The sequence below is a fragment of the Leucopleurus acutus genome (assembly GCF_964270905.1).
Source record: "Leucopleurus acutus genome assembly, chromosome: 3".
In the NCBI taxonomy this organism is placed as follows: domain Eukaryota; kingdom Metazoa; phylum Chordata; class Mammalia; order Artiodactyla; family Delphinidae; genus Leucopleurus; species Leucopleurus acutus.
In genome coordinates, this window is record NC_139145.1 from 2,547,804 (window position 1) to 2,574,001 (window position 26,198).

The 26,198-nt window shown below is 61.1% G+C and overlaps 2 protein-coding genes across 3 annotated transcripts; both read right to left on the reverse strand.

Annotated features, from left to right (window-relative positions):
- Nucleotides 1-1,223: 1,223 nt before the first annotated feature.
- On the reverse strand, nt 1,224-17,006 carry NCLN (nicalin). 2 transcript variants are annotated; one of them, XM_082835357.1, is made up of 15 exons: nt 16,741-17,006; nt 11,399-11,589; nt 11,133-11,277; nt 9,403-9,497; nt 8,491-8,571; nt 7,001-7,104; nt 5,896-5,984; nt 5,674-5,813; nt 5,253-5,431; nt 4,324-4,411; nt 4,211-4,249; nt 3,964-4,124; nt 3,021-3,074; nt 2,848-2,926; nt 1,224-2,734 (listed from the first exon to the last, which is right to left on the reverse strand). In XM_082835357.1, exons 1-15 carry the CDS (start codon nt 16,922-16,924, stop codon nt 2,678-2,680), a joined length of 1,686 nt encoding a protein of 561 aa, XP_082691483.1. In that variant the 5' UTR covers nt 16,925-17,006; the 3' UTR covers nt 1,224-2,677. The 2 variants fall into 2 exon arrangements, with proteins under 2 accessions (XP_082691483.1, XP_082691482.1); XM_082835356.1 differs by having other exon boundaries at nt 3,964-4,127.
- Nucleotides 17,007-23,098: 6,092 nt separating this feature from the next.
- On the reverse strand, nt 23,099-24,493 carry S1PR4 (sphingosine-1-phosphate receptor 4; the record flags this gene model as incomplete). Its single annotated transcript, XM_082837457.1, has 1 exon — nt 23,099-24,493. The coding sequence occupies one exon, from the start codon at nt 24,491-24,493 to the stop codon at nt 23,099-23,101; it is 1,395 nt and encodes a 464-aa protein (XP_082693583.1).
- Nucleotides 24,494-26,198: the final 1,705 nt, after the last annotated feature.

Sequence of the window (26,198 nt, forward strand, 5' to 3'; positions counted from 1 at the left end):
CAGTGGGGGGCGGGGTGGGGGAGGGCAGTGGGGGGAGGAGAGTGGGGTCTGAGGAGAGGCAGCTGTGACCCTGACCCTATGGGCGTCACTAAGGCAACTTGAGCAACCCCCTGCGGTCTGGCTCACACGGTCCCAGGAGGACCCTCCTAGCCCCTCCTCTGGGTTCGGGGAACCCAGCCCACTCCTCCCCTCCTGTGCCCCCACCTGGACAAGCACAGCCCTCGGCGCCTGGCGCCCTCCCCTGTCTGTCCCCCCGCAGCCGCCAGCAGATGGCGCCTGTGAGCACCTGAGTCAGGCCCCGCCCCCTCCTCTGCCCACAGCCCCCCAGGGTCCCACCTCCCTGGGATAAAGGATCCCACAACCCCCTCCCTTGGCTCCCCCGATGCCTCGTCCAAATTGCACCCCCCGCACTGCCTCCGTCACCTGTGGCTTCATGTCCCCGCAGCATACGTCTCTGTACTGTGTATCCTACCCTACCCCCAGAACCCAAGCTCCTGAGAGCAGGGCTTTGTTCAAGGCAGACCCTCGGGAGCTCCCAGGCCAGAGCAGAGAACCCGACGCCGGAACCCCTGCGTTGAGCTGCACGGGGCACCACAGCCGAGCCAGGGCCTCCCCGTAGCCTGGTCTGTGGCTGGGGGGCGGGGCGGGGGCGGCGCCTGACCAGTGGGCGTGGCCTTCACACAGCTATTGCACCCTGCATCAGGTTGAATGGTGTCCCTCCAAATTTCACGTCCACGCAGAACTTCAGACTTATGGTCTTATGGAGAAATAGGGCCTTTGCAGATGTGATTAGCTGGCATGCAGTCCTGCCAGAGTAGGATGGGCCCTAAACCCAAAGACGCATCCTTATGAGAGAAGACAGAAAAGACGGCCACACGACTCAGAGACCAGAAGCCGGGACAGACCTGGGATCCTCGCCCTCACAGCATCCAGAGCTGGGACACGACAAATCCCTGTTTTGAGACACTGAGTTCGTGGTACAGCCACCGCAGGAAAGGAACATGGCCCGCTGTCCCATCAGCTCTGAGCTGGTTTTTACCCCCATTCTGCAGTGGGGAGTGGTGGCAGTCTCAGCTGGGGGCAGGAGGGATGCTGACCCTGCTCTCCATACGGGCACCAGGCCCCCCCACCCCCCGGGGAAACGCAAACCACTTTCAGGTGGGCAGGACTGAACCCTGAGGCCCCGGCCCCCGACAAGACAGGACACGCAAGGCTGTCATTCATTATGGCTTTATTTCTGATCTTCCGGCCGCATCCCACAAGCATCCTGACTCCAACTGGTCAGCGATCCTGACCATGCGCCCTGGGGAGGAAGGACACTCACGCGGCAACCACAGCTCGTCCACGGCTCACACACTCACATGTGGGGAAGAATAGGATGGGCCAGGCGGGGCCGGGCCCATACCCGCCCCAGAGGTGGCGGGGCACTCAGTAAACAGTCTTTGGGGGAGATGGGCCACCGGGCAGGGAGAGGGTGGGATGAGACAGAGGACCTGCAGCCTCCACGCCTGCCCCTCCCAGGCCTGACAGGACGGTCCAGCCGAGCCAGGAGCCCCCAGGAGCCCGTTCCCTCCAGTGAGCGTCGGGAGGCTTTGGGAGCGAGCCAGTCCCCAGCCCCTCCAGGCCCCTCAGAACTGGCAGGCGAGCCCTCCATGGTGGCCAGGAGGCCCCTGGAGTCCCCTCTCCTGGACCCTGGACCCCCAGCACTCAAAACTTAACTGACTGTATTGCTAATGAATCTGGGTCTCCCTGAGGTCAGTCCCAGCCCTGCCCCCTCCACCCCTTCCGAGCGGCTCAGGCCCCACCAGGCACCTGGTTTGTGGGGCTCAGGCCCAGACCCGCCCCCTCATGGTCGCAGGAAGAACTGCTCCCATGGTCACGTCTCCTCCTGGGATGGGGGGGTGCCCACTCCCCCCGAAAGCATCCTCCTCCTTGCATATGAGGAAACCAAGGCCCAGGGAAAGGGGCAGAGGGGCCGCCCCCCACCACAGGAGCTCCGCAGGGGGAAAGGCTGAGCGCAGAGCCCTAAGAGTCTGGGGCAGGGGCAGGAGGGGCAGAGGCAGCGCGAAGCAGGGTGAGCAGCGCAAGGGCCCCTGGGGAGGCTGCCAGGTGTTCAAGGCGCTAGCCGCCCAAGGGGGCTCAGGGGAGTCGTGTCCCAGGGCCAGCTGGGTGAGGGCACAAGGCTGCGAGGGGGCGGCCAGAACCTGGGGACCCAGAGGCGGTGCCACCCTCTCCAGACGGGAGGGAAAGGAGTACCCAGGTCGACGGAGGGGGTGGGGACAGCCTCGAGGTCAGACGCAGAGCCAGCACGGGGGTGGCCTGGCCCTGACCCTGTTGGCCTGCGACCACCAGGTCCACGGTCAGCATCACGGGCGGGGGTGAGGCCGAGGCTGAGCTGGGCACAGTTCCTCTTTCCTGGCGTGGCTTACGCGCCCCGAGGGCCACGGGGCCGACTCCAGGGCAGGGGCTCATCCACACGTCTGTCCCCGAGTCCGCGGCCAGGCCCCAGACCAGACAGACCTCCACCAGCGCTCCTCCGAGGGAGCTCAAAGGATGAACAAGAGAAAGAAGCCCCCAAATCCTCAAGAGCAACACAGGAAAGCTCTGTAATTCGGGGTTACAGCCGCCGAGGCCGAGGCGCAAGGCCCTGCCCTCCTGCCGGCGCCCAGCGGCCGCGTCACTGCGTCTTGGCCTTCAGCAGTCTCTGAACTGTTTTGTACAGGAGGTCGAAGTGCTGGGGGCAGCGGGAGGGCTCCAGTGAGGTCGGGCGACCCCACCAACAGGAAGGCCCTCGGGCCGCCCAAGGGGTCTCCTGAGAGGCCGCGCGTTCCCCAGCCCCCTGCTCACCTGGACCGCCGTGTAGGCCATCCCGAGGTAGGCGCCGATGCAGACGGCCAGAAGCAGGTCGAAAATGGCCGGCTTGACCCTGGGGAGGGGAGGGGGCGGCGGCGTGGGTCAGCGGGCTGCTCCCCAGCTGTCCCGAGGACCCAGTCCCCTGGACGGTGACCCAGGGCGCTCACCTGTAGGCGTTCATCACCTGCTTCAGCTGGTCGTAGAAGACAAACTCAGGGTCCCTGGTGAGAGAGCGCTTTCTCAGCAGGCTCACCCTGATAGCAGGGCCACCGGAGGTCCCACCAGCCTAGGAACGTGGCGGGGGAAGGGGGCACCCCAGGTGTGTGCCTGCACAAGGCTGCCACCGTCCCTCCTGGGGAAGGACCGTGCTTTATTCTCGACTAATGTCTTTCCTGTTGCTTTCTGGGGTATACTCTAAAACAAAGTGTGGTTACTGTGGAAATTATCTGGTCTGGGAAGTCTTTCTATAGAGGGAGAATGACCACAGCCTAGGAATTGGAGGCCCCCAGCTCCACAGCCGTGGGTCCATTCTGAGCCTCAGTTTCTTCTTCTATTCAAGAGCTTGCTCTCCCTGGAGCACCAAGAGTTGGGAGGAAGGTGGAGAGCCAGCGAGGGGCACCAAGCTTTCCGGGGGGTGTCTCCTGCCTATGGATCCCCCAGACACCCCTCCCCAGTCCTTGTTCAGCCCAACCAGGGAGCATGGGAGCCCTGAACAGAAAGAAGACAAAACTCAGGAGGCCTGCAGTGGGGAAGAGCATCCCGAGGGCAGGAGGGGACCTGGGGTATGAGTCACCCGAGGCCCAGAATACAAAAGGTCCACAAAAGGTAGCTGAGAGTACAGGGCTGCCACATAAAACACAGGTCTTCAGTTCTACGAGGACTGCAGATACAGAAGAAATGGGCTTTCAGTGTAAGTATATCCCAGACACTGAGTAGGCTATACTTACACTGAGACAATTGTGGTTCACCTGGAACTCGTTTAACGGGGCACCTGCACTTCTCACTTATCGTTTTATTTTTCGTCCAGTGTTTCTGTCTGCTCCATCTGGCCCTGGGGGAAGACCCCAGAAGAGCCCACCCGCTGGCTGGCGGGGCGGCGCCCGGCCTCACCGCTTGTCGGCCTTGACGTGGTGCGGCCTGACCTCCTTCAGGTAGTGGCCAAGGTGGTGCTGCAGCGTGCTGAGGAACGTGCCGTCCTTGCCCACCAGCTGGGCGGCCCGCGGCTGGGCGGTCAGCCAGTCCATCACCGAGTCCAGCTGTTCCCGCTGGATCTGCTGCGGGGAAGCGACCGTGGTCACGGGACCCTGCCCCACCCCACCGGCCCCCCCGCCCGCCTGCCTGCCCACCCGCACGTTACCATCTGCTCCGTGAAGACTGGCATGTCCGGGGGCGTCCCCTGCAGAGAGAGGAGAGCATGGGGCTGAGTCCAGAGCGGCCGGGCGGGTGGGGGGCCTGCAGGCGGGGGCTCACCTTCTCTGTCAGGTTGTAGATGACACGGGTCAGGGCCTCGGCGATCAGCCTCGTGTTTCGGGTCAGAGTTTTGGAGTCAACCCGGGACCTTCGAGGGCAAGTTTTAAAAACACATGTATCAGGAATTGGCATCGTTCATAATCGCCAAAAACCAAGAGCGAGCATATACTTGATAACGATAAAGACAAGCAGGGTGACGGCCCTCCCAGCAGACGGGCGCCCCCCACACTGCAGGCTCCTCTCTGGGACGGGCCCGCCCCCGACGGGGCTGCCCTGCCCCCAGGGCGCGCGGGCCGAGCCTGCGCCCCGTGGACGCGCGTCTGCCTCAGTGACTGGCGGCCCCGGGCCTATCTCCTCCTCTGGACCTTGGGGGAGGTCAGGACACCCACACCTCCACGGGCTGCTGAGAGTGGAGTTGCTGTAACGCCCTGTAGTGGGGGCAACAGTGTCCCCCAAATTCACACCCACCCGGAACCTGGGAATGGGACCCGATTTGGAAGTAGGATCTCCGCAGACGTTATTAGCTAAGATGTGATTGCACTAGAGTAGGGGGGCCTGAAGTCCCACGGCTGGTGTCCCTGTAAGGAGGGGAATTTGGTCACAGGCACAAGGGAGAGACCACATGACCACGGAGGCGGGGATGGTGGCACGGCCACAAGCCCAGAGACACCAAGGGCTGCCAGCAACACAGGACCGTAGAAGAGGAGCCCCAGAGGCAACACATCCCGACCTGAGTGAGCGTGGGCGTGGGGTGCGGGGCTGCCCCGGGAGGTACCCTGCCTCCCCCGCCCCAAGTCTTCCCTCCACCGAGCCACACCCTTCTCCTGGCTCGTGCCCCAGTTCTAGCGCCACCTCCTCCAGGAAGCCTGCCGGATGCCCCAGGACCAGTGGATGCCCCGGCCCATGCCTGCTCCGATGGCAGTGCTCACCGCACGTCCATGATGCTGCTGCGCTGGCCGTCACGGTGGCTCTCCAGATGGGACAGGGTGAAGGCAGGCAGCCGGCGGATGGCGAAGCGCTCATGCTCCCAGGCCAGGATGTCCTCCGCCAGGTTGATCTTCTTGTGCACCATGGAGAACCGCACCTCAGGGAACTGGTGGGCGGCCACCTGCGAGGGGCACTGTCAGGCTCTGCCCGGTGCCCGCGGGCTGCGCCCCAACCCCGCCTGTCTCTGTGGCGGTGGTCCCTCGCGTCTGGCGGGTCCCAAGTCCCTCCCCGAACCTCCTGCTTCTGGAACCCAGGGAGAAGCCCACCTGCCCCACTCCCCGGAAAACCCACCTGAGGTTCACCCGAGGCCCCAGGCTGCACAAAGCTCCCATGTCCCAGCCTTGCCTCCGGCGGGGCACCTACCGTCTCGAGCTCCCGCAGGAAGGAGTGCTGTAGCGTCCCCTCCCTGGGCGGCTTGGACACATGCAGGTGCAGGCTGTCCCCCCGGCCCAGGGTGTCCAGGCAGAGGACAAAGGCCACGTTGTCCTGGAGCAGGCTGGAATCTGAGTGCAGTGAGGGCTGGTGGGTGGAGGTGGGGGGAGTACCGGCGGCCCAGACCCCACCCTGGCCGCTGGGGCCGCTCACCTGTGTGGTCCAGATTGTCTTCTAACCAGCGCTTGGTGCCCTGGTAGTTGAACTTTCCTCCTCCAGACGCAAAGAACAGGAGGTTGTACCTAGCGGGAAGCAGTGGGGCGCCAGCGTTGACACGTGGGAGTCCAGGTCCCCGACAAGGAGGAAGTGGTTTCCCCCCCACCCAGTATGAAATCCAACCAGCCTTCAGGGTTGGGCCTCCCTATCCTGGCACTGCTGACATCGGGGCGTCCTGGGTGCTGTGGGGTATGCAGCAGCATCCCTGGCCCCCGCCCAATGGATGCCAGAAGTCCCCGAGTCATGATGATCACAATGTCCTCAGACATGGCCCAGTGTCCCCAGGGGGCTCCAGGTGAGAAGCACAGCTCTGTTGCCCCTCTGGCGAGAAGCATTGCTTCAGGGGCCTCTCTGAACTCTCGAAACCAGGAGAGACTGGGTGGACCAACCGGGAAATAAAAAGTGACAGGTGATTCAGCACCCCGTCCCTCGAGAAGGACTGAAGCCAGGGGTGTCGTGAAGGACCATGTCCCCGCGCCACCCCACCCCCAGCCCCATCCATCCCGCCGTGGCCACGGCGATCCTTATAGAAGAGGGGAGACACCTGGAGGAAGAGAAGGCCACGTAAAGCTGGGACCGAGGAATCCATCACTGGTGGAACCCGGCAGCAGCAGGAAGGACCCTCCCCTGGAGTTTCAGGAGGAGGCACGGTCCTGCTGACACCCTGATCTCAACCTCCCCTCCCTGCCCAGGACGTAAGCACTCCTGCTGCTCAGGGCACCTGCATGCATGGGGCCAGGCCCGGCAGCTCAGGGAGACTCGCTGTCACTGGGCCCCTGCCGTCCCAGGGCAGCGTGGCATAAGGACGAGCGCCCACACCGGTGACCAGCTGTGCCCGGGGCCACAACGGGGAGACGCCAGCCTGAGCGACCGGCTCGCAGGTATTTCTGCTTCTTGCCGTTGGAGTGTCCCCGGCTCTTCCGGGAGCGAGGGCAGCCCAACCTCTTGGGGAGGATTCCCAGGGGTGCACCCGGGAGGAGCTGCGCCCCACGACCTGACGCTGTGATTCCAGGGTCGGAATCGCCCTGCCCCCATCACTTACGCGGCGTGGGTGCGCTTGTAGGTATAGAGCCTGGAGAAGAGACGGGTGAGCTCCAGCAGCACAGAGATGCCACTTCCATTGGAGTCCGCGCCGTGCGACAGCCACTGCGGGTGTGCAGAGAGCAGGCCGAGGTCACCCCACGTCCACCTGTGGCGCCTCGCACCCCCCCAACCCCCCTCCGCATCTCGCCCCTGGTCCACATCTCCAGCGCAGCTGGGCTCACCCGCCCTGCGCGGCCCAAACCCGAGACCGATGGCCCCTGGGTGCCGCCCGGCCCCCACGCACGTGCGAAGCCCTGTGCGCAGCCTCCATCCAGCCTCGGCATCTGCCCTGGGAGCTCCCTCCAGCTGGACCTCCGGCCTTCTGCCCCCCCGCGCTGTGAACACACCCCCACCCCGCCTGCCCCGGCCTGGCGTCTGAGTCCTGCGCTCTAAGGCGACACTCCCCACGGGGAACGACTGGTTCTTGGAAAGAAAAAAACTGGGTTGTTTGCATGGCTTGGGACCCTCCCACAGTCACAGTGCACCAACTGACACACGACGCGGTTCAAGTTCACAGGGAGGGGCCCACAGGGTGCTCAGTGAGGGAAGCCAGACACAGAAGGACACACAGGCTGTGACCCCACTGAGGGAAAACGTCCAGGACAGGCCAATCCACAGACACCGAGAGTGGGTTCCTGGCTGTCAGGGGCTGGGGGAGGGGTGGGGTGACTTCATAGGGACGGGGCTTCTTTTGGGGGGATGGAACGCTCTGGAAGCAGAAAGCGGTGATGTCTACACAAATTTTGCGAATTCACTAAAAATCTCTGAATTGCGTGCTTTAAAAGGATGGATTTTATGTTATGGGAATCACATCTCAAAAATTTAAGAAAATTTCACAAGAAAAGGAAAACGAGGACACAGGTGTCTAAAAAGGCTCCGTGGGGGTGGATGATGAAAAGGGTGAGAAAGTGGCTGTGAGCCGACTGTCCAGGGCCGGCCTCTGGGCCCCAGCGTCCTCAAGGACAGCCTTGGCCTCCCAGGGGAGGCGGCCCGCAAGGCGCGGTCAGGGGCGCACGCCCGGCTGCAGGCCCTCCCAGCACCCACTGTCCGGTTCAGCCGGCTGTTGGTTCTCCAGCAGGAACCTCCCACCCCAAAGTGCCGGGGGCTCTGAGGGCACAGCCCCGGGTGGCCTGCAGCCTGGAGGGACGCTGGCCAGGCCAGCCCTCGGGGGCGCCGGGAACCGGACTTCGGGGGCCCCCTGTCCCAACACTGTCTGTGCAGACATGGGGTCTGCACGGGCACCTGCTCTCCTCTTGGGTCTGGGGTCTCAGCCATGCCGGGCCGAGGTGCCTGCATGACCGGCCCCCAGTGAGAACCCCGGGCTGGGTCTCGTGGGCCTCCCTGGGGACCGCCCCTCCCTCTGCTGTCACGTCTCGTGTGGGGGAGTGAAGCTTCACGATGACACCCGTCCCGCAGGGTGTTCACGGGGCCCTGAGGGCACGGACGTACCGGGGCCACCCCGAAGGCGTCGTAGTGCGCCACGATGACGATGGTGGGCAGGTCCTCTCCGCCCAGCCCGGTCAGCCGCCCCTGCAGAGGCACAGGCATGAAGGGGCAGCCGGCCCGAGGCCGTGGCCGCCCCCCACCCGGCGGCAGTGTTCTCGGCTTTGCCGGTTACACTGTGGACACGGCGGGGGGAGGGGGGGGGGTGGCCGCGGGAAACCAGGCCCACCCTTCAAAGGCCGAGCCCTGCTGATGGCAGGCATGGCAAGGTCCTGACAGCGCAGAAAGAGCTCGGGGGGTCGGGGTCCGGCACCCTGGCCGGTCCTCCTGCGTAAACCGGCCCCCGGTCAAGTCCAGCAGGGAACAGTCGGGAAAGTCATCCTGTCAGGAGGAGGGCCCACGGGGCCGAGCCGGGGGCAGCATGTGCTGAGGCCCCACGCCCCTTACTCTCTGGACAGAGGGCAGCTCTGCAAGGCCTCAGCGGCGGCCTCCTTGTGGGGGGAAGGGAACAAAACCGCCAGAGGCTTTTTTTGGGGGGGGGGTGCAGCGAGACAATCCCTCAGGCGGCCCGTGGAGCTGACCCTGCTGGGGAGAATGCGGGGGGGAGGGCTTGGACCTTGCACTGGCCCGGATGCCTGCATACACCCAGCCTCCCGGGGGGAGATTAGGCTTTAATTGCTGCCCAGAGCTCTGCTCTCCGCCTGCTCAGCAGAGCTCCCGCGATGTTACTGTTAGGGGAAGGGCCGGCCACTCGGGGAGGGGGCTCTCGGTGGGGCAGGAGTTGGGGGAGGAGGCAAGGCAGGGTGTGTGGCTGGAGGCCCATCTCTCCACAGGGCGGGCGGGCGGCCATCTGACCCGATTTCCCAGTCAGAGGCTCCCTCTAGTGGGGACGGGCAGTAAGGCACGCCGGGCACCCACCTCCACGCTGGTGATGAGCCAGTCGCTCACGGCCTTGCTCTGGACCCCGCTAGTGACCATCTGGAAGCCGTTGGCGGTGGCGGTGTGCAGCAGCACTGAGGACAGGGGCGGGGAGGGTCGGCCTGAGCCGGGGGTGCTTCCCAGACCAGAGCCGGCATGCTCACCACCCCAGCACCCCAGACTCCAGGGATTCAGTCTGAGGAAAAGCAGAACTGACCACACAGACTAGAACACAACGTGGTAACTGGACACGGGAAAGAAGCTGGGTGTCCAGTATAAGAGCCGGTGAAACAGTCACCTGGACACCGAGGCCGGTGAGGAGTGCGTACGCGCCCTCGCCCTGCAGGACCGTTCCTAAATCACGAAGGCGCGTGCACGACCTCTGACCCAGCTTCCCAAGGATCACTTCAGCAGTGACCCCAAAACAGGAGTTTCCCATCAGATGGCTCAGGACCCTCCAGCCCAGCCCCGAAAGCAAAGATGGCGTGAGAACTCAAAGTTTCATAGAAAGGAAAGTTCCGTCCTGTCCTGAGCCTAGGTGAGGTGGTGCCCACCTCGCTCCATGTGAGCCAGTGGTCCACTGCGCCTGCCACTTTTTCACCTGGGGGCAGCGACTGCCCTAAAACGCCCATGAGCTCACCCTGTCTCAAGCCCTTCCGTTCTTTACACATTTAAAAATACAACAGTGGGAATTCCCTGGCGGTCCAGTGGGTAGGACTCCGCGCTTTCACTGCCAAGGGCCCGGGGTTCAATCCCTGGTCGGGGAAGTAAGATCCTGCAAGCCATGCGGTGCGGCCGAAAAACAACGACGACAATGACACAAACCACAATCGTGATGGCCATGGGAGGTGTCATCACTGGGGGAGCTGGGAGGGTGCCTCTCAGGAACCGTAGTATGTCTGCAACTTCTTATAAACCCTAGCGTTATTCCAAAACAAACAAGCTACGCCTAAGAAAGCATTGTGATCCTGATCTATGATCTTATATTCTGTTTTTTCCACAACCAATGCAAAATAAGCACTTTCTCACACCCGATGCCGTTTCTTAACGGCTGCGTAATATTCCACCAGGCAGCTGACTCCTCCTCCTCCCCTCCGCTCTAACTAGAAATTAAGATCTTTCCAAAAACTCACTCTTGTGTTGCCACAATGGAGAAGGCCACTGTCCAGACTTTAATCCAGACGAGGGTTTGGCAAACCTTTGCTGTAAAGTGCTAGAGAGTCGAAATTTTCAGCTCTGTGGGCCAGTCTGTCACAGCCACTGAACTCTGCGACTGTAGTGTGAAAGCCCATAAGCCGTGTGAAACACTGGCTGCGTGCCGATAAAACTTTATTTGCACAAACAGGCGGCCGAGGGCCACAGTCTGCCACCCCTCAGTCTAGCATCCACGCAGCTAATAATCTGGCCAGGAGGAATGACCCTTCCTTTACAGCTTAAACACTGTTTCCCCAAGGAGCTGGGTGAGTCCACTGGGTGACTCCGCTGTGTGGACAAACCTGCCTGCCTTGCCCACTCCCACCAGCTTCCTTTTCCTACACCAGCGATTGGATCCTTTTGGCTCAATTCTTTGACCACTTTTGCTAGCTCACTCTCCCCCATGGCCCCCGGACCGGTCAAACAGCAGAGCTCCCGACTGCCAAGCTCACCGCAGCATCCCCCAGCCCGGGAGAGGGGGTCCTGGAAACTGCACAGCGGGGCCCCTCTCCGCACACCCCCCGCCCCGAGCTCACCTTCGGCGGCTGAGGCGGAGCCCTGGGAGGTGGACGCAGCCTGCGTCTGCTCGTAGATGGACAGCAGGGCGTCGTCCTCCACGGCGAAGTACACGGGCACGATGGTCTCCATGGCCAGCATCTCGGGCTCGATCTCCATGAATTGCTGCGGGAGAGACAAATGTTCAGGCGGCTTCTGGCAGGGGGGCCCGGGGCTGCCCCTGGAGGGCGGGCACCGGGGACTGGACTGGATGGAGCCGGAGCCGGTGGGGCGGGGCGGGCCTCACCCGGATGACGTCCTGCGGCACCGCAGCCATGGCCCGTGGCAGGATGATGACCACGGCACCGGCCGACTGGCGTAGGGCGCGCTGGTAGCGCTCGTACGAGAAGTCCAGCAGCCGCATGAGCACACAGCGCCGGCTCAGCACGTCCGCGTCGATGGTGCGCGCCTCCGTGTTAAGCACCGCGTTCCGCGTGCCTGCAGGGAGTGGTCCCTCAGCTGGCCGCCCACCCACCGGAGCCGCACCCACCCCAACCCCCGGCTCGCGGGGCCTTCCGAGAACTCAACGAAAACGAAGACCCTTCTCCTTGGACCAACCCCCCTACCCCTACATTCCTAAACCAGGGCTGGACCCACTGCTCTGGCACCCTCCCCCCGCCACTGCACCTCGGCCACAGTCATCCCTCAGAAAGTGACGTGGTCCCTGCCCACCCAGCCGCCCCGCGAAGATGTGCGCGCTGCCTGCCAGGCTGGGTGCTGTGCCCCCCCGCTCCATGTCCCTGCGGCAGCTCAGGGGCGGATGCCCCCACCCCAGCCCACAGAGGCAGCCAGTAACCCCCCCAAGCCACCCACCGTCAGGACCGTCAGCAGGAGCCCCGGGATTGGAACCCAGTCGGTCCTGCTCCCCCAGCCCTCCTCCCCTAGGTTCCCCGTGGCTCCCGGGACGCAGGGCCCCACAGGTGCCTCACGCCCTGCCCAGGGTGTCAGGAGACCCCCAGCACAGAGCCCAGCACCCACTCCAGGGTCTAGTCCCCAGCAGAGGGAGCCCCCAGGCTACAGGACTGCCCCCCACAGTTGCCAATGACCTGAGGAAAACCCAAACCCTGCCCTGGCTGACCTGATCAGTGGCCCCCGTCCCACCCTCCCCAGACCAGGGCCCCCTCCCCTCACAGCTCTAACACGGCCTTGTCCATGTCCCCGGGGCCCTTGCTATCTACTCCCCTAACTAGCTTGGGGGTTCCAGGGGTAGGGACCTCGTTCACCACAGCGCAAACCCAGCGTCGCCTGGCGACTCCCAGCCCAGCAGGCTCAGGACATGGAACGAACCAACGCCCGGTCTCCCCGAAGCCCCTCAGGAAGGGAAACACCAGGGTTTGTCCACCTTCTTCCAGTCAGGGCTGCACTGTTCCCCCTGGGCCGTCCTGGGTGCTGTGGGGTGTAGAGCAGCCTCCCTGGCCCGCCCCCTCGATGCCAGGAGCCCCCTAGTCAGGGTAACCACAGATGATGCCAGACGCGGCCTGGTGTGCCCTGCGGGCAGGACCACCCGCGTTTCTCTCCTCTGGGAGCTCAAGAAAGGGCCAGAGCATCAGGGAGGGAGGGAGAGGCTGCTTCCGGCTTGGACCCCTCCCCGTTCACAAGCTTTTCCAGGCAGCTGCCCCCTCCCCGCCTGAGCAGAAGTAGGCTACAGCCAGGATTGCAGAGCGCTTTCCTAAGGCCAGCAGGTCCCCTCAGACACAGAGCACTGCTGTCCTGAGAGCTCTACTGGAGAAAGGCGGCGGGAAGCTGCGTGGACATTTCAGCGGAACGAGGAGGGGGCGCCAGCACCCACGGGTGCACGGCATGCAGCGGCGGGCCCTCGGGGCCATCCCTGGACTGATGGGAAAGGGGGCTCAGGCAGGCCCCCAGCTGCCAGGGCCACCAGCACCCAGGTGACAACGGCACACAGCGAGCCCAGACTGACCCAGGGTGCACAAAACAAGCAAACAAACCCTACTGCACACGGGGGCCAGACACGGCCCTTAGGGCCTCCAGCTGGAGACCCACACGGTGAGCGTCAAATTAACAACGCAGAGAAACAGGTCTGCTTCCCCCAGGGAGCCAGAGCGTGCTGCCTGGAGGTCAAGCCTGCCGGGCAAGGCGACACCTGTGCCCAGACGGACTCAGGCTCAGGGCCGGGACCGAGGTCCCCACCTCTGCTTCCCAAGAATGTGCCGTCGGGAGAAGGGTGGCTTCCTACAGCTCATCCTGAGGGCTGGTCCGCGGGAGGGGCCCAGCAGAACACAGAAGGGACAGCGCCCCAGGTGGGAAAGGGCAGGGCTGTCTCAGGGGCGGGGTCTGTGACCAAGGAGCCAAGCTGGGCTGTGCGCCCCAGGCTGGGGGCTGTGTGCCTCTCCCCACCCCCCCCACCCCCGGGGCCTTTCCTCTGCTTTAGGGCAACGTGGGAGCCTGGGAGGGCCTGGCGGGGGAGAGCCGCAAAAACCTTCAGGGGCCCCTGAAGCTCTGGGAATGCCGGACAGGCCCCTCCCCCGTGTCCCACGTGTCCCAGCCGCAGCCTCCCAGGAGCCCACAGCCTCCCAGAGTCGGCTCGGATGTCACCTGTCACCTCGGGGTGGGGACACAGAGGACCGCCTGTGGAGCCTACAGAGACCGGCTTCCCAGGGGATGGGAAGGAGGGGGTGAGAGCGGAATCAAGTGGACGCCAGCCCCCTAAGTGCCCCCAGAGGCTGAGCGCCCCAAGAGCAGAGACCGTCTTTGCTGGCATGAGGCCTCGGTCACCCCTGCGTCTGGGCGGGCGCTGGACACCTGGACGGAAGTCGCTGCTTCCCACAATGGGACCACACCTGGACAGAGGTCACAGACTTCTCTACCGAGGGCCCAGGGCCAGTCCTCTCTCCTTGCGGGTTGCACTGGTCCTTTGTAGCGCGAAGCCACCGACCAGCAAGGGGCGGAGAGCCCGTCCCCGTGCCCGGTGTGGGTGCCCACATCCCCACCTCCCAGGGCTGTTTCTGAGGGGACCAAGTGGGATGGGCGCGAGCGGCCCAGCCCAGAAAGGCCAGAGTCCATTCGGGGGGCGGGGTGGGGGTCACACCCCAGCTCAAAGAGCACACGCCTCCCCTTCCCGGCACCCTGCCCGCCTGTTTCTCAACAGGAGCGAACAGGAAGTTGGGAAAGGAGGCCCAGAGCAAGGGTTACACCAGGAGGCAGGAGCCAAGGGCGTGCGTGATGCTGGGGACGCTGCAATCAGCAGTGACCCAGCAGACCAGCCCTCAGAGGCTCCACAACCGGGGAGGAGCCGGAACTCCCTCTGCACCACCAGGCCTTCCCGAACTATCCCGCCAGTATCTCCCCAGGCAGCGGTGGAGACCTCACATCCCTGCCAATGGGGGACGCTGCCTGGTGTGATCTGGGTGGAGGTGTAGACGTGTGAGCTGAGACGGGTGGGCGCCCTGCCAGGCCCCTCCGCTCACCCCCGAGCCCACTTGGCATCCGGGTTTCTCACCATGAGCAACAAAGATGGGGGCCGGAAAGGAGGGCATGTGGGGTGGGGGGAGACACCGGGTCAGGAAAAAGAACGGGAAGGAATCCAGGAACAGGGGAAAGAACTTAGGTAAAGGAAGGGAAGAGGGAAGGAGGGTAGGGAGAAAGGAGAGAAGGTTCCCGAGGACCTGTGAGGAGAATGATGCAGTCAGGGAGCGGGTTTGCGCACCTGTCTGGGGCGGGGAGAGGGGGCCACAACTGCAAGCAGGCCAGCGCTGAGCAGGCGGTGGGGGAATCCGGGGCATCCAGGCTTCTGGATTACAGCTGCCCAAGGGCCCCGGAGTGGAGCTGGGTGTGCTGGGAGAGCTCCCGGCAAGGCTCCGAGTGCAGTGCGAGAGGGGACAGCGGAGTGACTGGGTGCGGGGACTGCCGGGTTGACCTGGAGAGTTCTAGGATCCTGGACTGCAGGATCCTCTAGACCAGGACGGCAGCCGCTAGTCACACGTGGCTATTCAAGCCTATTACAATGAACCACCAGAAGATGCTGAAGATCCCCTTCTTCCATTACGTGAGCCACATCTCAAAAGACCACCTGCGACAGCACCGGCTGAAACCCTCTCCCCAGGGGGATGTCAACAACGCATACAAACTGCCCACTCGTTAGGGGCTCCTGGCCTTCCTCCCCACCGGTCGAGAGCCTGGGGTCTAGAGACATCACTGTAACCCCAAGTTCTCCCCCTCGGCACTGCTGACAATCTGGCCCAGGTCATTCTCTGGGAGAGGCCGTCCCAGGCGCTGTGGGGTGTGGGGCAGCACCCCTGGCCCTACCCCCTCGATGCCAGGAGCCCCCCAGTCATGACAACCCGATGGCATCACTCAGCGACCCCTGGGTTGACAACCACTGCACTAAACAGAAACGGCATAACTCTGGGGTGATGAGGAATCTGAGGGGAATCTCCCGACACTGGGGCTCCCCAGGGGCCTGGCAGTGGCAGGGGATCCAGGGGGCTCAGGCTAGGCCTGATGTCCCAACAAGAGAGGCTAATGCAAGAGAACCAGAGCTCAGACATGAGGGGACCAGGGGGACTGGGGAGGGCGGGCCTTGACTTGTGGGGGCCTAAGGCACCAGGCTGGAAGAGAAACCAGAGGCCAGAAGGTTCTGGAACACCAGGTACAGCAAGGCTGGGGAAAGAGAGAGAAATTCAGAATGACTTGGGCACTGGGATCAGAACTTTGACAGATGAGGGAGCAGGGCCGGGGAACAGGAGCTGGGCAGGATCCAGCCGCGGGGGCCTGAAATCCTGGAAAGAAGGAGCCAGGGTGGGCCGGTGTTGTTCCAGGAAGCCGAGGGGTGGGTATGCACCTAAGCGGGGAGCAAGAAATAGGGTGCAAGGCATTCCAGGAGCCCAAAAGCAGGGGACTGAAGGATTAGCTAAGGAATTCTGAGGAACCTGGCTCATGAGTTGGGACCAGGGAGCAGAGCCTGGGGAGAGATGGGCCTTGACACGGAGCCAGGTTGGGGTCAGCCATCAGAGCTTCTTGAGCCCTGAAGGGGGTCAGAATGCAGACACTGAACAAAACACACCGGGGTGCCAGGAGCTGTGCAAGGGTGGCCAGCTTGGCCTGGCAGAACCGCGCTGAGAGGCTCCACTCCAAGTGAATAAGACCCAAGGTTGGGGCTCTGTTCCAGCTGGGAATCAGAGAGAGGACCCAAGAGAAAAGGAGCAGGGACAGCTTGGCCTGAAGGTGGGAGGAAGCTCTGCGTTCTGGAGCATGTAGCCCTTGTCGGGGACGGGGCCGGGGTGTTGTGGCAGCCAGCGCAGCGGGTCCCTGGGGCAGAGAGAGCTGGGGGCCTAGCGTCGGTCCAGGTATCCAGGCTCGGACTTGCCTGGGATCTGGGTAAGTGTCTGGCGGCCCAAGTGAGGTCTGCGGGCTGGACTCCTGCTGGACAGGTGGGACAGGCAGGTCCTGGGGCCCGGGGAGCAGAGACCGAACCGAGGGAGGAGGCATCCTGGCCGGCATAGGCCGGAGCCCCGGAGATGGGAGAGGCTGAGCGGAAGGTCTGGTGCGGGGAGGCAAAGGTGGGGGAGGTCAGGAGCCCATGGGGAAAGCCCGGCCCCAGGGGGAGGCCAGGGGCCCGGGTCCACGCACCGTAGGGCTGTCCCTGCAGGTCGTACTGCTGCATGCGGTACACGGTGAACTCGTGCGCCGCGTCAGCGGCGGGCAGCGGCGGCGCCACGAGCAGCAGCACGGCGGGCAGGAAGACGATGAAGCCGAGCGGCAGGCAGGACGCCTTCAGCATGTTCTCCAGCACCTCTCCTGCTTCCTCCAGCATCCTGGCCGGCGGCGGTGCCGCGCGGGGCGGCGGCGGGGACGGGACGGCGGCAGCGGCGGCTCACGCGAACTCACCTAGGCATGAGTAGCTGCCGGGGTCCTGCGGGCGCCGCGCCGGGCAGCCCGCGCCCGCTCCGGGGTCCTGCGGGCACCGCCGAGGGCCGCCCGCCCGCCGCGCTGCCTGCTGGGAGTTGTAGTCCGACCGGCGCGCACGGAGCCACCTGGGAGTTGTAGGCCTATTCCGTTACTCCACGAGAGAAGAAGCTGTGGTGGACCGTTTGACTAAGGTTTCACATAAACCCCAAGTCAGAAAATACGGAGACTTAAAAAAATATATATAATCGGCGGAACTTACTGAGGCCCTGTCTTTGCTGTGATAGAAGGTGGAGGGGGGAAGGGGGTTGTGCAGGACGTGACCTTGCGACCCGGAGGAAAGTTGGGAATAAGGAAGAGAGGGGCCGGCCTGATGCGCTAGGTCTCCTGGGAATTGTAGTCTCATTGAACAAGCACAAGGGGTCATGGGAGCTGAAGTCTTCCTGGCAGAAGTTCGGGAAAAAAAATCACTTAAAACTCCCAAGAAATATAGATGTTAACACCATGAGGGCAAAGACTTGTGTCTGCTTGTGCACTTATGTATTCCTCAGAGTTTAACACAAGGCCTGGCACACAGTGGGTGGTTTATATAATTTTTGGATAAAAGAATGAAAGAAGAATCAAGAAATCATGACAGAAGGTTCCTAAAGGGATGTCGCAATGGATTATGGGACTTGTAGTCTGCAGCTCGGTGTTGTGCCGGGGTTGGTGATATATTTATACATAGGCGTATTTATATTTGGGACATACTCAGTAAAAAAAAAATAATATTCATTCATCAGAAATTCAAATTTTACTGGGTGCCTTAAATTTGTATTTTCTAATCTGGCCCCCCTGAGAACCCAATTCTCTCTGGGCCAGGGGCCTTAAGGGGCATCAGTAACTCACACCCCCTTGTACAGATGGGAAGACTGAGGCCAGAGGGTGCAGAGCACATGGCCCTGGCCCACAGGTTCTGATACCGTTGTCTAGGGAAGTGGGCCTCCCTTCGGTCCCAAGTGAAAGGTGGCAGTTGTGTTGATTAACAGCATGGGTTCAAGTCCCAGCTCCTCCACTTCCCAGCTGTGTGACCTTGGGCAAGTCGCTTCACCTCTCTGAGCCTCCATTTCCTCAGCTGCCAAATATGATGATAAATAATCAAACACTCTTTCCCGGCTCTCCAGGGGTGTGTGAGGATTCAATAAGATAATCCACGTGAATGCACTTAGAAAGGATGAGGCATACATGAAGCGCTCAATAAGTGTTGGTATTATGAGAACGCACCAAGCTCGTGCAGCCTCAGAGCTGCTGCATCCACTGTTCTTGCAAAACACTCGCGGGCCCCCTCCCACTTTCTGCATGGCTAGTTCCTTACTGAAATGATGTTGGACATTTCTTAGTTTGACGTTTGCCACTCCCAGCAAATTGTGACCTTTCCACAGGCAGGTACCAGGTTGTTTATAGCTACAACCCCATTGCCCAGAATAGAGCCTGACACACAGTTGTTGAGTGAATGAATGAATGAGTCATGAAAACACCAAACACACCAGCCCCTCCCTTCCAGCTGTGTCCCTTGCTTCCAGCCATCCCCAGGCAGGTCCTAGGCATGAGGAGTCAGGAGTGGCTTGGCAGGGCAGGGAAAAGACTGAGAAATTCTGGCCCACATGGTCTTCATCAGCAAATGTTTATTACCTGCTTCTCCATCTACCCCCACTCTTCCAGGCCAGGCTATGAACAGGCAAGACACGCACACTCACCTAAAGACAAAGCAAGAAAGGGGCCTAAACTTGGCTCAGATAACGAGGCTTGGACTTTAGGGCTGCCCATTCCGCCTCCTCTCCTGAGCCTTTGTTTTTCTGTCTGTAAAATGGGGAGGTTCAACTAATCCTGCTTTGTGGAGATGAAACCTTGGGGCAGCCCGAAGAATGAAATGGAACATTCATTCTGAGTTTTCCAAAGGAGAGAAGGAACTGGTATTCATTCTTTCATTCATTCATTTATTCATTCATTCATCAAAGAGGCAGTAACAGACAGGGATCCAGAAGTCACCTGTGGGGACTTCCCTGGCGGTCCAGGGGTTAATACTCCATGCTTCCACTGCAGGGGGTGTGGGTTTGATCCCTGGTCAGGGAACTAAGATCCCAGAAAACAAAAAAAAACGTCACCTGTCTGGGTTTGAATCCCAGCTCTGCCTCTTCCCAGTTGTGTGACCTTGTGTAAGCTACCTAACCTCTCTGGATCTTAGTTTCTCCATCTATAAAATGGAGTTATGATGGTACCTGCCTCCTGGAGATTTTCCAAGGATTAAATGAGTTAGTACAAAGGTGACTAGGATAACGTTGAGTGATATATAAGGCATTTTAAGATGTTGTCAGGGGGTTTCCCTGGCGGTGCAGTGGTTGAGAGTCCGCCTGCTGATGCAGGGGACACGGGTTCGTGCCCCGATCTGGGAAGATCCCACATGCCACGGAGCGGCTGGGCCCGTGAGCCATGGCCACTGAGCCTGCGCGTCCAGAGCCTGTGCTCCGCAGCGGGAGAGGCCACAACGGTGAGTGGCCCGCGTACTGCAAAAAAAAAAAAAAAAAAAAAAAATGTTGCCAAACGCAAGTTCCTGTGCCCAATGCACAGTGAGGACAAACAAACCAAAAGTTGGAGTTTGGAGCAGAGAAAGGTTTATTGCAGGGCCATGCAAGGAGACCAGTGTCTCATGCCCCATAAACCCTGACTCCCCAAAGGGTTTCAGCAAAGCACTTTTAAAGGCAAGTGAGAGAGGGACGTGGTTAGTTGCTGCAAACTTCTTGGTTTTGGAATCCTTTGTTCTTGCAGCTGTGCAGGTCAGGTCAGGTCAGGATGTTCCTGTAAACCTCCAACAAAACAAATGTTATTCCCTATTCTGAAACATTTTAACTCTATGTGAATGGACTCTTAAATGTCAGAGCCTTGAGAATAGGTTCACCTGTATATTTCAGGCTATAGGCAACATTCTTGTACAAAAGGTACAAAGCCACCATGACTAAGCACAGGCAACAGGGCAGAAAGGTTAAAGTAAAAGGAACAGGTCTAAAAAGGAGTCAGGGGCTTCCTTGGTGGTGCAGTGGTTGAGAGTCCACCTGCCGATGCAGGGGACACGGGTTCGTGCCCCAGTCTGGGAAGATCCCACATGCCGCAGAGCGGCTGGGCCCGTGAGCCATGGCCACTGAGCCTGCGCGTCCGGAGCCTGTGCTCCACAACGGGAGAGGCCACAACAGTGAGAGGCCCACGTACCGAAAAAAAAAAAAAAAAGAGTCAGATTTGTTCCTCCCTATTACAATATCAGATACGTAAGTTTGAGGGCCTTTATATTCCTTGTCTTAACAACATCCCAGGAGGGCAGGGGATATCATATCCTCATTTTACAGATGAGGAAACTGAAGCCCATGGTGAGCGGCAGAGCTGGGGAACGGTGATGCGTTACAGACACCTGAGCCACCTAAGAGCAGAAGTCAGGATTCATGGGAACAGTTTCATCGTAGTCAGGGAGGAAGGTGGGGGTGGAGAGTAAGGAGGGGAAGAAGTTTCCCAGGCTCATTGTAAGGCATGATGCTAGGACTAGTTCTCCCAACACTCTAGGTCATGGAGCACCTGCTATCTGCTGGGTCCTGTGCTGGGTGCCAGGGACATAGCTGTGGCCCAAACACTGTCACTACCTCCACTCGCATGGAGCTCCAAGTCCAGGGGAGAAGGTGGATGAGTAAACCAGGCGCGATCGGATCTATGATGGAGTTGCACAGGCAGGTGTGGGAGCCCGGAAGAGGGCTGAGGAGGAGAAATCAGGGAGGCTTCCTGGAGGAGGTGATGCTAAAGCTGAGACCTGAAGGATGGGCAGGGCACGTGCCAGGCAGGCCACTCTACTGGGGACAACAAAGGCAGGTGCAAAGACCCCAGATGGGAGGGAGCAGCAAAGAGTGCAGCTCAGTCAAAGCAAAGTGTGACACCCCACAGGGCAGAGGGGGCCACAGGGCCAGCTCACACAGGCCCAGGACACAGGCTGAGAGCTTCAAGGAGGCCCAGGCTCCACTCACACCAAATTCCACCGAGACCTCACCCTGCCTGCCACTGTCCCGAATAAACACACGTGGACCAGGAATCAGGAAAATGTAAGAAGTATCCCAGCTTATACATGCTTGGAACGTTTTCCAGCCCTGTCCAACAGAACTTTCTGTGATGATAGACATGCTCTGTGTCTACACTGTCCAAAACAGTAGCCACAAGTCCCATGTCCCATCAAGCACTTGAAGTGTGGCTAGTGTGACCAAGTGTTATGGGCTGAATTGTGTCTCCAAAATTCATGTCTTGAAATCCTAACCCCCAGGACCTCAGAATAGAACCTTATTAGGAAATAGGATGGTTATAGGTGTAATTAGTTAAGCTGAGTCACACTGGAAGAGGGTGGCCCTAATCCAATAGGACTGGTGTCCTTATAAAAAGGGAAAATTTGCACACAGATGTGCACACAGGGAGAACCCATGTGAAAATGGAGTCTACAAATCAAGGGATGCCAAAGATTGCCAGCAAACCCCCAGAATCTAGGAGACAGGGCTCAGAACGAACCAAACCTGTTGGCACCTTGATCTCAGACTTCCAGCCTCCAGAACCATGAGAGGATAAATTTCTTTTCTCTTTTCTTTTTTTTGACCTCACCGCTCAGCATGCAGGATCTTAGTTCCCTGACCAGGGATCCAACTTGTACCCCCTGCAGTGGAAGCGTGGAGTCTTAACCACTGGACCACCAGGGAAGTCATGAAAGAATACATTCCTGTTGTTTAAGCCCCTCGGTCTGTGATACTTTGATACGGCAGCTCCAAGAAATGCACCAAGAAACTGAATTTTTAAAATTCATTTTAATTAATTTTACATACCCACGTGTGGCTAATGGCTGCTTTATTGAAACAGCGCAGTAAACAGTTTCCCATCGCCGCATCCCCCATCCTGCAGGGGAGAAATGGAGGCTCAGAACGGAGCTATCCCATCCAGAGTGGCAGACGGGATGCTGACCCAAGAACTTGGCAAGACGGAGGCAGAAAGACCTGCGGACACTTCCTTGGCTAGGAAGATGGAAAGAGAGCACTTTCTACCAGCCAAAGGTGGCTACATCCGGAGGGTGGACCCCTGCGGCGCTGTCCCATACCATTGCCGCAAGTCCTGTGAACTGTCTAAATGCAAAGGAATTCCAAGTTCAGTCTTCAGTCGCACAGGCCACTTATCGAGGGCTCAGTAGCCACATGAGGGTCCCACACTGACAGCACAGATGTAGAACATTTCCACCGTCGCTGAATGTTTTGTCAACACACTGATGCCATGCGCCATGGCAAAAACACTGAGGGAGTATCGACCGCCTCCCGCGGTGGGTTCCGTCTGCTATAGGCCCATTTCACAGATGGGGAAGGAAGAGGCAGGTAGTGCTAAAGGGAGAAGTGGGTGAGATTTCCCCGAGGTCAGGAGGGCCAGTCGGCTCCCCCTCTGCTGGTCTCCAGACTGAGTTCCAAGAGATGCAGAGGCCAGAGGTGGAGGAAGGAGGCCGCCCAGGACCCAAGATGAGAGATAGGGCAGGGAAAGGGGAAGTGAACAGGAAGGGGCGGGTGTCGTGGCCCTCCCTGTGCGGCAGGCACAGCTCCAGCACACCCACAGCCCTCATCCCATCACCCTGATGCCACATGTGAATAAGGGGCTGCAGCATCTCATCCCATCATTGAACTCTCGCGTTGCCGGGGCATAGACACCCCCCTACCCAGCCTAGCCCTGGCAGCCTGGGAGCCCCACTGAGGCCCACTGTGGGGCTGGGATTTCCTCAGAATCTCACAGGAGGGGGACTGCGTACACAGCAAACCCATTCATCCCTATTCCAGCGCGCTCTCTGTTCCTCCTGTTGCCTCCTGCCCCACGGAGACCGTGGGAAATCCACTCGGCGTCAGCAGCCTCAGGAGGCTTCGGGGAGGACTGCAGGGCCCTGGGACGCATGCCCCCGGCTGCCCTCTTCCTTCCTCTGCAACCAGCCTGCCTGCTGCTGCATCCCTGCGCGCCCGGGCGTGCACCCGGCAGCTGGACCACTGCCCCAACCGCGGGCTCAGATGCTCCGTACGCTGGAGATACTGGACAGGGGCTCCCGCATCCGGAAGCTGTGCGAACGGGAGCCCCGAAAGCTGTCCCTCGGCCTCAGCGAGCTGTCGGTGGTGGAGGCGACGGATTGGGCCTCGGCAGCCCGGGCCAGGCAGTCCCCAGGCCCTCGCAGTCCCAACCGGAGACACGCACAGCAGAGGAAGCCCAGCACGGCCCGGCACACCTCCCGGCTACGGAAGGAGTAGATGACCGGGTTGACCGCGGAGTTGAGCACGGCCAGCGCCAGGATCCAGTCCATGCCCCGCAGGTACTCCTGAGCCCAGACGTTGGAGCCAAAGATGTCGGCCAGCAGCAGGCCGAAGAGCGGGCCCCAGCACACCACGAAAGCCACCAGGATCATAAGCACCGTCTTGAGCAGCCGCTGAGCCTTGCGGCGGGCCGGGGTGCACGGGGCCTTCTGCCCGTTGGAGCGCACCACTCGGAAGATGGCCCCGTAGAGCACCATGATGGTGGCCAGGATGCAGGCGAAGACCACCACGCAGAAGAGGATGTAGCCCTTGGAGTAGAGCGGGAGCAGGCTGGAGCAGCGCTGGAAGGCGCAGACGCAGTTCCATCCCAGCAGAGGCAGCAGGCCCAGCAGGGCTGCCAGCAGCCAGCAGAGTCCGATGAAGCTGCACACGCGGCCCCTCTTGGTGGCCCCGTTCTCAGCCACCGGCCGCACCATGGTGGCGAAGCGCTCGCCCGCCGTGAAGAGCAAGCTGAAGGTGGAGGCGGCCAGCGCCATGAAGAGCAGGCCCTCGCGCAGGAACCACTGGGCCGGCGCCAGGCGGAAGGTGCGCGCCCCGGACAGCAGCACGTTGGCCAGGTACGCGGCGCCCGTGAGCAGGTCGCTGAGCGTGATATTCACCAGGCAGTAATAGACCCAGCGGCGGGAGCGCATGCGGCTGGCGATGGCCACCAGCACCAGCAGGTTCTCCAGCACCACCAGGCAGCTCACGGCCACGAAGAGCCCGCGCAGCACCCCCAGGCCGCCCTCCTCGGGCCCGCCCCGCCCCGCCAGCCGGCCAGAGTGGTTGTAATGCAAGACGATGAGCCGGCTGTGCCCGATGGCCGCCAGCAGCTGGCAGGACTCGGGGGCCTCGGTCGGGGCCCCCGTGGCGTTCATCGCGGTCCCCGGGGGCAGACTGAGGCCCGGGGTGGTTCGCCCCAGGCAGGGTGGAGCCGCTCGCCTTGCCCGGTCTTGGTTTCCTGTTATTTGAAATTTCCTGTTATGTTCAAGGTACCCCCAGGGTGAGGGTGAGGGTGAGGCCGGGACGGGGAGGGGCATCCCAACGGTCGCTTCCCACCCGGACTCCCGGAGGGCGCTGCGGCTGCTGCCTGCTGCGAGCCCGCCGTCCCTCATTGTGGGTGGGGTCCCAGAGCGGGGGAAACCTGTTCCCCTGTGACACCCGGGCTGGATGACTTCCCCGCCCCCATGAGCTACTCCCTGCAGGACCCGCTGTTCCGTCACCGGCTCCCCAACTGCTCCAAACCCGCCTGGCACACAGTAGGTGCTTAATAAGTGTGCGTCAAGCGGCCGCACACACAGGAGCACCACCAGCTTCCTCAGCGATACCGCAGATGCACCCCGTTTTAGCCTCACGACAGGGCCAGGACCACGCAGTCCACAGAAGGGGAAACCGAGGCCTGGAGAGGCTGTGTCCGCCCTGGGTCCCGCAGAAGAGCACACAGCCAGGAGGTGAATCCCACGCACCCACACGTTTACCCGGGGCTTCCGTGGAGGGACCCTCTCTCCCCAGGTTTTCCGTTGCCTCTCCTGCCCCTGAGCTGGCTTTGCTGGGAGTAGAGCTGCTGGGGACCGCCACCCGGGGCAGCACCTCACATCTGGAGGGGGAGGGGCTCACAGAAGTGGGGAACTCACCCCACCGCACAGCCATCCTGACCTGGCTCACACTGACTCAACCAGAGAAGGGTGAGGACGGAGGTGTGTGGGCACCAAGGCGGGGAGAGGAAGTCGGGGATGATGTGTGGAGTGATGTGTGGGGGGCCTGAGGCGGGGGGACACTGCCCTGGCCAGTGTCTGAGGGGGGAGACACAGGTGTCTGAGGGGCTCTGGTGTCCCCTGTGAGTGGCGGGTGGGCAGGACACAGGGGTTGAGGACAGCCCAGGGACTGTGGCCCGCTGAACCCTGAGTTCATCGCTCAGCTCTGGAGCGGGACAGTTACAGGGAAGCTCAAAGGGAGGGGCTCCCTGGGGAGTAGCAACATCTGGTCACTGGAGGTGACCAAGCAGAAATGGATCTGAAGGGGGGGTTGTGAGAGGAGGGGCTGTGCAGGCAGCTGGGGGGAGGGGGGAGGGGATGAGCACCCGCGCCCCAGTCCCGGCCTCACGTGGGACCACCTGACCCAGGCACGTTCACAGGGAGACTCATGGCATGCTCTGAGCCTGGGCCCTGGACTGAGCCCTGATCCCAGGCTGAACCCTGGCCTTGGCCGAACCTGTGACCATAGGCTGACCCCAACTCTGATCCCTGACCCAGGCTGACTCCCAATCCCAGCTGAGCCCTGATCCCAGGCTGAGTCCTGACCTTGGACTGAGCCCTGGTCCTAGACTGAGCCCTGGTCCTGGACTGAGCCCTGATCCCAGGCTGAACCCATGACCACAGCCTGACTCCAACCCTGACCCCTGACCCTGGTTGAGATTTGACCCTGAACTGAACCCTGACCCCAAGCTGAACCCCAATCCCAAGCTGAGCCCCAACTCTAGTGGAGCCCCAACCCCAACTAAACCCCAACCCCAGCTGAGCCCCTCACCCCAGGCTGAGAGAGCAAATTGAGAACTAGACTAAAATGCTATGAGAGAGCAGAGTTTGGCTAATTTGAGGCCAAGCTGTCCAACAGTGGTGACCTTCTGCCATGAATTACCTGCTGACTGGGTGAAAGGCCATACATGCATTATACCTTATTTAATCTTACGATTATCCCCATGCTACAGAAGAGCAGTCCCCCTTCTAGAAATCAGTCCTGAAAACACAGCTTTAACAATACACAAGTGAGTACACAAAAGGTTACTCCTTGTCATTTGTAAGCGTAAAATATTGGAAGCAA